Source organism: Pinus tabuliformis, chromosome J (genome assembly GCF_031772625.1).
Source record: "Pinus tabuliformis cultivar Carrire ecotype Pingquan chromosome J, CPIR1, whole genome shotgun sequence".
In the NCBI taxonomy this organism is placed as follows: Eukaryota; Viridiplantae; Streptophyta; class Pinopsida; order Pinales; family Pinaceae; genus Pinus; species Pinus tabuliformis.
Window position 1 is genome coordinate 671,851,246 of NC_142295.1, and position 12,288 is coordinate 671,863,533.

A 12,288-nucleotide genomic window follows, 5' to 3' on the forward strand; every position below is an offset into this window, starting at 1 on the left:
GAAAATTATAATCAAGTTTAAATGCCTCTTCAATCTCTCAATCTTCATAAATGAATTAGGCATCGCTTTTTTTTGTAAATTAACTTGCATTATCTCAAAATGCCATATTACATCAAACTTCCCAATGTTGATAAACACAATACATCCATTATCTCCCTGGACTAACTACCTAACCCATATAATTCTACTTTCCAGAGTAAAGAACCTGGGAATAATCATGGATCCTTGTGAGGGTCCTTTTTTCCTTTTCTCTTGCGGACATCTATCCATCTTGGGGAATTATTAACGGATAGAGATGGTACAATAATTGAGTTTTCATGGGTCAATTCCAATTCAAGGAGTTTTGCATATGAAGTTGCCTCCTTATCACTATCTAAGTGATTCGATTCATGGAAATGCTTGTGTCCACTTATTTTTGAAGCTAGAACCGTAGTTGTGTCTCCTGTTGCTCCATTTGAGGGGTGGACCCCAGCATCTGGAGGATGTGATGGCACTACATGTGTCTCAGCTAGAGCTGAAATATTCGATTTATCGGTAGGAGTTTTATGGGGCAGAGGGTTTTATGGTTGGTTCGCTGCGGATTTCTTAGATTCCTTCGAAACTTTAAGGTCCTTCCATCCTTGGGGTTTATTCTTGGAAACCGGAGGAGGATGATGCCCCTAGATTAAAGGGCAGACATTTTGCAAGTGCCCTAGTTATTGGCAGAGTGTACACCAGAAAGCCATATTTTCATAATCCAATTGTTGCTTAAAATCCAATCCATTCCAGTGGAGGAGGAGTTTATCTAGCAATGGCCTCGTAAGATCAACTTCAACACATGTGTGGGCAAATGTAGTAACACCCTTCTCAGCCTTTTTATGTCTATTTTAATGAAATGACCGATGGAGTTACCCACTTCAGCTAAAATATTTGAATGAAGCATGTGGAGGGACATATTTTGAAGCCTAACCCAAACAAGAGTGGGCAGAGATGGGATGAAAAGAGGGTTAAAGCAATTAAAATAAGGCTTCATGCAAAGCGTAGCTCGACCCCAAAACTAGGGTCCTTCATCAAAAACCTTTTTGTAATCCTAGGTATTCTTAAATTTTGCCACAAAGAAACCCTTTAAACAAAGGAACAAGTCTACATTCAGTGTTTGGGTATAATGTCCCCAATTCGAAAGTGCAGTTGCCAAAGGCCAAAGGCCAAAACCCATTGAAACGACAAATAACAGCATAAGAAAACCTCTTGGGTTTCATCCACCTGGTCCACAATGAAAGTAGGGCCTGAGAGTACTTTATGTGTCGAAGGGCTAGATCCTAGCTCGAGGGAACCACTATTTAAGCTTGCAACGACAGAGATTGAAGCATCCTTGGTAATGCTATATCGACTGGGTAAATGTCTCTCCTGTAGTTGTTGTCCTTCTTTAAGAAGCCATATACGACCTGCAGAGATTCCTATCATTTCTTGAAGTCTGGAAGCAAGTGCAGATACTCAATCTGTTGCTTTCACCGTGATACTGAGAGTCCTACCAAAAAAACCCCAACAAAGACTAAAAACTGCAAGAGCTCTGGAATAACAATTTCATTCTAGAAAATCTTAGGAGATAAATCCTTTGGAAATGGTTTCCCCTGATTTATCTGGTCTGGAGGTAGGTTTGGTATATGCAAGCCCACCTAAGGAGACTGGATCTGAGGGCCAAGAACAGGGAACACCACCATATTTAAAACCCTAACATTATCAGATCTGCAAACAATAATCGTGCCATTGCTATCCTGAGTAGCATTGACCCCCTGGAAAGCAATGGAATGGCGTCGCTAGAGCACAAAATCGTGACTTCCTGGGGCGAGGGATTAGGGTTAGCCTCCATGGTAGCGGCAGCAACAAGAGAACTCCGCTGCCATAATCCTGAGGTCATTGGTTCCTCGTATGTAGCAGACCATGCTGTTAATCCTTTACCCTCGGCAAGCATGAGCTCTCCAAGCCTCCATTGACTGCAAACAGCATCTTTGCCTCCTCATCTGATAGTCGAAGCCATGACTGTTTTCCGTCAAAGGCAACCCCTCTTAGTGAAGATAACTATAAATGAAGTAGGCACCAATATAATAGTTTTGATAACTATCATTTAATTTCGAAACCCAACATTTTTAAAGTAACCGTAACAAATAATTTACTTAAGTAAACAGAATTGTTGTCACACTTTTAACCTCAATGAGGAGGGGGTGGAAATGGACAGCTCAGGATACGAGGCAATTGAGCTCTGCTGCCACATCAAACTCCAAAGCAGTATGGAGCTGGTACTGGTCCGATGTTGAGTGCAGATAAGATGGTTGAAGCTCATTAACTCTTAACAAAAGAATGTTCACTCTCATGCACCTAACCTGCATAAGAATCAGAGTATTGCTTTGCTCCCACTGGAGTATGAGAATCTAAAGGTATGAAGTCGTCAGAGTTGGAGTTGAAGTTGAAGAGAAATTAGGGATTAGCCTTAACTGCAGCAGCAGACAAGCCCTTGGTGTACACTGAAGTTTCCTGAACTGGAAACTACATGCCAATCTCCCGGAACCAGCTCCCACCATATTCTTCAAGTTCACCAGCTCCCATCATATTCTTCAAGTTTACCATGATAATGAATTAGTAACATGTTCTTGCAATATAGACTACTTAAAAATTGCTAACTACATTATCTGAATGTGAATGAAGTATACGAGAACTTAGCATTCTGTGTAAGGCATGTTAAAGATATGTACCTGGCAATTAGTGCTTGCTCCCCATCGCTCGTATAGCTTACTGTGGAGTAAGCTTGCATTATCTTTTTCATCCTGAACATTTCTTTGTACCTCCATCAGGTCTAGAAGCCATAGGACTGACACCCACGAAAAAGTTAATGGAATAAAAACTGTCATGACTCAGACCAAGGATAATAGCCCTAACACGAAGCAAGATCCCCCATAAAATTGAAGGTTCAAATCACATGAGAATGAAGACTTGAAATGTACCTCAAACTTATATCCGTATTTATTCTTTCATAAAACATAGATTCTTCGGATGATCTACTCTGATACCTGAGAGAGGAAATGAGACAAATTTGGAATCATAATGACAGGCATAACATGATTGTTTAGGCTTTATTTTAAGCCTTGGACTTCCAAGGCTGCCCTAAAAAATAAAAGAATAGACTTCAGCTTTATGTCTTTTAGTGTTGAGGGATTTCAGGATCCACTATCTATAGTATAGACCCCATCCCACCACACCATAGGAAATTGCACCAAGATAAAAAGAGAAAGGATAGGAAAGAACGTTTGCCTGGAAAGTCAATAAACAACTAAGACATGTTTCCTATTTTGTTAAGAAACATTAAAAACCTTTCCAGAAATTTTGCAAGATTTCCAAGGCCTTCTGTTTTAGAACACTGAAGGGGTTAAGTGGTCAGTGAATATTTGACCAGGGTTGTGCCCTGGCTAAAGTTGTTTCATGGTTGGGACCATGCCTCCACAAAAATTATGACGACAGTTTGTTGAACTTGGTAAAGCATGAACAGCACTTTAAGATGGTTATGTGAAGAAAAGCATGTGCTTTGCTCTCAATTGGAGTCCCCTATAATCATACGATATATTTTTCAATTTTGTTAAGGTCCCATGCCAACTGTTTGGATCTGACATCTATATTTATAACAGACATTTACTGCTTACATAATTTAATAGAAAAGACTTGTTTGAGTTTTTAGGCCTGTCTTTTTTATGATGGAAAATACCATAGTTGTAACGCATCTTTAAGAAATCTCTATCCACATCATCACACATAATCCTCCATGGATGCCTCCCAGGGTCCACAAAAATAGAACACACAATAGCTCTTGTGGGTGCAAATCCAAGGGTTAATGTCAAATCTATGTAGGCAGTCCCAAGGATAGACTGAGTACAAAAGTAATATGCTAATGGAAGCGGACTCGTTGAAGAAAAATGGGGAAACCAACAATCCGTGCAATGATAATAACCTCATTTTGAAGGAGATGTCGGATATCATAAATTGAGGTAGGCCAGCACAGGTAGGCAAAGCCAAAGCAACTTTTGGAGACATATATCCAACTTGAAAGAAACTTTCTGGGCATGAAACTGGGTGAAGGATGCCATGAGCAGATGTCAATCGAGAAAAATCAACATACTAGCTGATGAGAATAAGGTTCTATGCAAGTGAAACAAAGAATGGTGATTAAAACAATATAGTAAGAGCTCATATACAGAACTGCAGTTTTACTGATTTGAGTTTTGAATTTGAAGGTTATTGTTCATACTAAACAGCACAATGTAACTACAAATAGCATAAACACTTATTTACAATAATCAATTTTTTAAACAAAGTACCTTAAACTCCCATGTAGACCATGAGTTATGAGAGAGCTATCTGCTCTGGTTTGACAGGAGCAGTTATGGTAGTACGTGGTAATCCAATCAATAAGCAGCCCAGGGAATGCCATCGTTTTCAACTACTCTCAATGGACTAAGCATAAAGAGGATGGTCACACATGACAACCATCCTAGATTTTGAAGCTGATGTATTTCACTCTTGTGCCTCTTTTCATCCTTAAAAGACTCAAATAGTCTTTCTGTACATATTATCTTCTTGGTTGGCCTTATTACAAATTATTGTAACTTTGTACTGTAACTTGTGATGCTTAGAATATCTGTTGATTTTGGATAGCATTGGATGTGCTCTAGCTCCAAAATTTGGTGGAGGGGCTAGAACACATGAGATCTCCAGAACCCAAAAATCGTTTGGAGAAATTCCACCCAGATGAGAAGTTATTAAAATAATTAATATTTTTAATGGGTTCCTAAGTCTAAACTTAGGAAAATGAAAATATTAATGTGTATTGATAAAAATATGGGTGAAAAGGTTCTAAGTGACAAGGATCAAGCTTGTTTTAATCTTAGGCATTGATTAGAGATTAGATTATGGTTGTTGATTCATCAACAGGAAAAGTATAAGAGGAGGCTTAAGGGTCAGTTGGAGAGACACCGAATTGATTAAAGAGTTCGATTTTTTGGGGGCGAGGTTCGCTGAGAAAATCGAGCTAGTGATCTGAGTCGCAGTGAGGGACAGTTCGGCAGAGGGACTTCAGTCCAAGGCCGAAGAATACATAGCAGAGAGGCAGAGCAGCACCAAGAGAGACAACACAACTTCAAAGAGGGTGATGCAGAGGCCAGAGAGGCTGACGCAAACGCTAGAGGGGCTGACGCAAGCCATTAGAGGCAGCACTGGGGTTTGTCTATGGGGCAAAGAGAGAGCAGTTCAGCATATCGACTTTCTGAGCAATGGAGGCTCACTAAGAGGTTGGCGCAACTCCTAGAGGAGGTGACGCGGTCCCAACGCAAAGCTTGGAGCAGCGATTGCTACGCAACATTGGAGACAACATTTGTCATCTGTGGGGTTTGATCATCCAATTGCTAGATTTGCCGAAATATCTATCTCTAGATAGAGGTACTTCTGCCACGGTTATTCTCTGTTGGATGAGCCGCATTTGGCACCCTAGTTGTATTCAAGAAACTGCTTAATAATACAAACCCTCTATATGTTGCACCAGTTTTCCCGAATTGGGTTTTTCCAGGGACGATTGTCCAAAAATAACGGTGTCGCTTGTGTGATTGTCTCAGTTTATTTCAGTTCATGATCTGTATGTATGTGTACGCTGCAATAGTGTTTTTCATCGAAGGTTATGTAATTAAATAACTTGTTAATGCAAAGAATAAGTAGATGTTAAACCAGTAATTGCAGTAGGGGTTTCTGATGTGTAGATTCAGAAATTTTCACAATATCAAACAAGATTAGTTTGTTTAAGCTATAAGACCGTCAACCAGCAAAAGGTAGACGAAGAAATATTCTGCCTTTCCTCATTATTATGTAAGAGCACAGAGGAAAAACTCAAGGACAGTAATATGTTTTCTTATGATCAATGGTTAAATTAAAGGTAACATACAAGACAAGTCACACAATTATATTGATTAGGACATTTATAATGAAAGCAAAAACGAACAGCCTGGCTATAACTAATGGTTAAATTAAAGGTAACATACAAGACAAGTCGCACAATTATACTAAATAGGGCATTTATAATGGAAGCAAAAACAAACAGCCTGGCTATAACTCACCATGGTGCCGAAGCTTTGGGTTGCATGTGTATGAAGATTAAGCCCTTCACTAAGTGATAGAGATGCAGATGTTGATGGCTAAAAATTCCCCCGTTCGATAAATGGACAGAGCAGCTCCAATTTATGGAGTACCTATCATAAGTCTTGGATTCTGGGAGTAGGAAATGCGTTGCCACATGGAGATATGAAGTTTGCATACCTATTTCTCCTTCCATACCTTCACAATCATATACACCTCTGTTCTAAATTGGCTTCATTTAATGCAAATTTCGGGTAAGAATTGTTCACAACTTGGATTGCATGCATCCCAAAGTCACGTTTCCATTGTTCAAACCACCTGTTCCGCTACAGGCAGTGTTCCAGCATTGGCCCCCCTTTCCTGTCAGGAACAAAATAGTTCCTCAATGGACTCTGAAATTGAGTGGAACGATCCCTAAATCCGAGTTGCTCAATCGACTCTGAATTGGGTCTACCAATTCCTAAATCCCAAGAGTCTGAAAGGTAATGTTTAAAGTCCATGGTAATTGGATTTGAGAATGTGCATAGAAAACTTTAGGGCCATTTCCCTAATTTTTTAAAAACAAAGGGCCAAATCAAGATGAATAATTATTTTACTTCAAAAATCATCAATTTGCTTTCTATAAAATGTATAAATTCCTTGAAATTTTAGAGAAAGTTGCTAAATTTTTGTCAGATCTAAAGATTCACCAAGGTCGGAATACTTACAGCAGAAATATGGTTCCTTAAATTTTTCTGCATAAATTATCAATGATAATAACAATCTTGTGATAGTTAACAACCAGGCTGGCTATGGTTTGAATCTTCTACCTAAAAAGCTGTCACCTACTATCATGTACACAGCGACTGATACTGTTGGATACTACTGCAATCACACATACATATCAGTGCCTACTTGACACTGTTGTAGTCACGACTCACACCTTGTGACATTTAATAAATATGTATATTAATTTCACGACAACTCCAGGATTCCTAACATTTAGTGAACTTTCAAACAAACAAAAACAATAGATCGAGCGATTTGATAACACTAAAGGTGATCAACAACTCCGGAATTTAACAGGAAACATGCATTTAGATCCACCAACGGCATCGCACGGAAACAAAAGCATATGAAATGGAAATGCTGCTGGATACATCTCCGAATAGAGTTTTGAAAACCCTATTGGATACATCGAGGAATAGAGTTTAGAAGAGCCTATTGAAGGAAGTACCCTAAAAGGAAGAGAGCGAAGAAAATGAGAAGAGATCCGTATATCAAAGCACTCTTCTGTCCCGATGTTAATGTATTCCCTCCGAACCCAAATTGTTGATTCTGAGCAAAGCCCGCAACCTCAATGCTCTTACTATTGAAGTACGATTTGGCTGCTCCGCATGTAGGACATCTCCAATCCTCTGGAAGCCTAGAGAACTCTAAACCAGGGGCAACTGGGTAGAGTGGATCACCCAAGGATTGATCGTAAACATATCCACAGGATGTGCATTCATATTTTCCCGTGTTAAGAACTGCAAATGTTTCTTCAAGTCCCGCTCTGGGAATTTTACTAGGTTCGGCCGTATTGTTCTCGGTCCCCACATCAGAAGATGATAATTCACTCTTCTCCATTTTCATGTCAACGGATGAATTCCCTTCCTTCTCAACATCGATAGACATGCAGCAAGGAGATCCTCTTTGCAAAGAATATTTCGGATTTTCCTGCACTAACAACAATAAACTCTGTCCATAGTTAGTTGCACTTACCAGTGTTTGGTTGCTGCGAGGAATGAAGAGGCTCTTGTGATGATGTAGCATTGCTCTGCTGAAAATTACACCACAGGGCTTCTGAATTTGAAGGCCGAGACCAATTGTAGCTGTCATTGCATTCAAAGAATTCATTTTTGCAGAACAACCCAACAGGGAATTAGTTGTCAGATTGTTGGCATGAGACATGGGCATCTCAGAGTAGAGTCCTGTGACATAAACCAACGAAGAAAGTTAGGCCGTGAAATTGTGTGGAAACGGGCAAGCAGGTTGTGAGAGGCTCGCATTGCCTTCATCCACGCAACAGAATCCATGGTAGGATATACCTTTTCTCTCTGGATAAGACTACAAGCGGATGTATGAGAAAAGACGATCCTAGTTGCCTCGCATTCAAATTTGGGGCTCAGTATTTAAAATGAATAGATGAATAAGTTTGACTACAACAATTTTTGGGTTTTTATTAAGGCGATTATTATTTAAATCCCCCAGAAATGGTAATTTTTTATTATTTAATTTTAATTTTAAATATATAAATTAATATAATATTAAAAAATGTTTAAATTTATTTAAATTTTACCATCTTAATTATTAATATATATAATTTTCAGAGTACTTAAATAATTAAAAAAAAATGCCTTTAATTTTTTACATCTATCAATTTATTTTTAAATATTAATATTAATTAAATTATTTTATGAAGTATAAATTAGTTAATTTATATAGGGTTTAGTTTGTAGGTATAGGTTCAAATATTATAGAAAGCCATATTAAAGAATTAACTTTTTAATGGACTTCCAATATAAGGGTTACCCCTACCTCTCAATGGACTTCAATATAAGAGTTGGTGCCTACCTAACCTTAGCTTAATTTTTTCTATAATTATTAATAATAATATAAAATAAAATTATAATTTATTACTTTTTATGTTTTTTCTTTAATTTTGTTATATTTATATGTTTTTTTTTTAATTTTACACAACAATGTAAAATGTATCATAAAATAAGTATTTTGATGGACCACACTTGTTGGTTCGAAAGGCGTCAACAAAGATTTTATGATGTCATTTTTTTTCCGAAAAATACTTCTATAAACTCAAATTATGGATCATAGAAGCTTAAATTCAAGTATTTTAATACAAATTATGGATCACAGAAGCTTAAATTCAAGTATTTTAATATTTATCATGGATTGATATTAATCAACCATTTAATTTATATGACTTGGTTAATACTAATAAAATTAAAAATGGTTAAAACTTTAATTTATAATAAATCTTTAACTTGGCTAAAACTAATTAAAATAAAAAATATTAAATCTTTAATTTATAATAAATCTATAAATATTAGAATATATGTTTATAATAACTATAAAGATTAGAATATATGTTTATAATAATTCTCTACATATTAGATATAAGTTTATAAAGTAAAAAATAAATATAATGATAATAATAATAAATAAATTTATGGTTTATAATAAATTTATAGATGTTACAATATATATATTTTTTTTTTGTTATAATCAATTTAAATCTATAGTTGAATTGAGGCTTTTGTGATCTATAATAGTTGAAAGAATAACTTCTGCGTAAATCACATGTAGACAGACATTTGTTGACGCATTTCCAACCAATTAGTGTGGTTCATCGTCAGGACAAGTTGAAAAAACAGATCCAGCTTAGCATGTTAAATTGGAAATAGTCTATAACGCGACTTTTTGAAAGGTTTTTCGGCGAGTTTTTCCGGTCGAAATACGGCAGGAATTTATTGGAATCGCAAGTTTCATAGCTAGTTTCTGCACAATGAAAGCGTCCCAGGGGTTTTCGAGGGTGCTGAATCCAAATATGCAGTTAAAAAACCATTTTAACTGCAACAAATCAAGATTTAACCTCAATTTCTTCCGCCAGATTCCGTCACCGGAATCTCCAAAAAGTCGCATTATAGACAACTCCGTTAAATAGTCTGAGCAGAGTCTGGCTAAATTGACTAACGGCTAATTTTGACCTTAGGACCCAGGTCAAATTATTATTTATTAATTTAATATTATTATTATTATTTTTATTATTATTTTTCTTATTATTATTTATGGAAATAAGTTAAATTAGGTAAAAATACATAAATAAATAAAATAATTTTTATGGTTGGTTTAAAAAAGGAATTTATTTATTTATTTAAATTAATTATTAATATATATATACATTAAAGTTATAATATTAGGTTATTAAGATAAAAGTTAGGATTAATAAATAAAATAATTTCAATAGTTAGTTTAAAAAGATAATTTATTTATTTATTTAAGTTGTTTAATAATTATTATTAATAAATTAAAGTTATAATATTAGGTTATTAAGATAAAAGTTAGGATTAATAAATAAAATAATTTCAATAGTTAATTTAAAAAGATAATTTATTTATTTATTTAAATTGTTTAATAATTATTATATATATATATATATATATATATATATATATATATATATATATTAATTAATTAAAATCATAATAATTATAATTATAATATTAGGTTGTTAAGTGACGAGTATTTTCATTCAATAATAATTTTAACGGTTAGTTTATTTTTATTATTATTATTTATAGAAATAAGTTAAATTAGGTAAAAATATATATAAATAAAATAAAATAATTTTAATGGTTGGTTAAAGAAGTAATTTATTTATTTATTTAAATTATTTACTAATATATATATATATATATATATATATTAAAGTTATAATATTAGATTATTAAGATAAAAGTTAGAATTAATAAATAAAATAATTTTAATGGTTAGATTAAAAAGATAATTTATTTATTTATTTAAATTATTTAATAATTATTTTATATATATATATATATATATATATAATTAAAATTAGGTCGAGAATTTTCATTTATTAATTTAATAATAATTTTTAATGATTAGTTTAAAAAAGTAATTTAATAATTTATTTATTAATAATCAAATATATATATATATTATAATTAAAATTATAAAGTTAAGATAAAACACTATATAAATAAATAAAATAATTTAATGGTTAGTTTAAAAAGGTAATTTATTTATTTAATTAAATTATTTATTAAATATTGATAATATTATATATATACATATATATTCTAACTAAAATTATAATATTAGGTTGTTAAGTTAAAAGCAATAAAATAAAATTATAGATAAATAAATAAATAAATCAATAATAATAATAATAATAATTTTTATATATAAAAAGAGCTCAAAAACGAGGAGGGGGCAGAAAAACCGACTAAGAAGAGAGTGCTAGAATCCAACACCTACTGATTTTCCAGCCATCATCTCTATTGAGATTGCTCGGCCTCTTTTCAATCTCAATAGCTTCCCTCAATTTACGATGATGGAACTGAGCAACTTTTGCAACAACCTTGGCCTCCTCAATACACACCTGATGCTTGGTCTTTTCCACATGCTCAGCTAATGCTGAAGACTTGGATCTCCCATGTCTTAGGTCGGCCGCATGTTCGCAGATCCTTTGATGGATGGAGCGCCCTGTTTCCCCAATATAGGGGGTCCCACAAGAACAAGGGATCAAGTAGACACCCTTCATGTCCTTAGGGTTAACGAGATCTTTCACTGATCGGAGGGAATTGCGAATGGGTCCTAAGGTCAAAATTAGTCGTTAGTCAATTTAGCCGTTGGAGACTCTGCTCAGACTATTTAACATGCTAAGCTGGATTTGTTTCTAAAACTTGTCCTGACGATGAACCACACTAGTTGGTTCGAAACGCGTCGACAAATGTCTGTCTACATGTATTCTTTCAACAATTTAAATCTATCTTAATTCTGGATCCATTAAGTTTTTAGAAGGATCAAATCTCTTTTCACTTTAAAAGAGGTTTGTATATCAAGAGATTTGATCCCAATGCTTGTTAGATTAGAAAGAGTTAAAATGGCTTTAAGTTGGTTTAATTATTAATTGCAACTAATAACAAATATTAATTTTAGATTTTTTATCCCAAGAAAAAGGAATTAAGATGGATCTAAATTGGTTTAATTATTAATTACAATTATTTATTTTATTTATTTTTTATTATTTAGTAAAAATATTTACAACACATTACATATTGTATAGAGAATTTTTCGAAAGAAATCACATTGAAGATTTTGGTAGACACTTTTCGAACCGAGTGTCATTCATCTTCAGCACATGATGAAGAATCAGATCTAGGAATATCATCATGTCCTGAAGATGAACCACACTCATTGGTTCGAAACGCGTCGACCAAAATCTTCACTCATTGGTTCGAAACCGTCGACCAAAATCTTCACTCATTGGTTCGAAACGCGTCGACCAAAATCTTCAATGTAATTTCTTCCGAAAAATTCTCTATACAGTATGATATGGATCACAGAAACTTGAATTCG

The 12,288-nt window shown here is 34.3% G+C and overlaps 1 protein-coding gene and 1 long non-coding RNA gene across 2 annotated transcripts; both read right to left on the bottom strand.

Annotated features, from left to right (window-relative positions):
* Window positions 1–1,223: 1,223 nt before the first annotated feature.
* On the bottom strand, window positions 1,224–4,264 carry LOC149228652 (uncharacterized). The gene is made up of 3 exons (XR_016247227.1): window positions 2,979–4,264; window positions 2,730–2,845; window positions 1,224–2,589 (listed from the first exon to the last, which is right to left on the bottom strand). It is a non-coding gene; the product is annotated as an uncharacterized LOC149228652 (long non-coding RNA).
* A 2,881-nt stretch (window positions 4,265–7,145) lies between these two features.
* LOC149228653 (Rubredoxin-like superfamily protein) lies at window positions 7,146–8,329 on the bottom strand. Its single transcript, XM_089378316.1, has 2 exons — window positions 8,217–8,329; window positions 7,146–8,099 (listed from the first exon to the last, which is right to left on the bottom strand). The coding sequence occupies exon 2, from the start codon at window positions 8,083–8,085 to the stop codon at window positions 7,348–7,350; it is 738 nt and encodes a 245-aa protein (XP_089234442.1). The 5' UTR covers window positions 8,086–8,099; window positions 8,217–8,329; the 3' UTR covers window positions 7,146–7,347.
* Between the last annotated feature and the right edge of the window lie 3,959 nt (window positions 8,330–12,288).

Excerpts from the sequence above, each read along its gene's own strand:
- LOC149228653 (XM_089378316.1), bottom strand. The coding sequence starts at position 8,085 with ATGCCCATGTCTCATGCCAACAATCTGACAACTAATTCCCTGTTGGGT.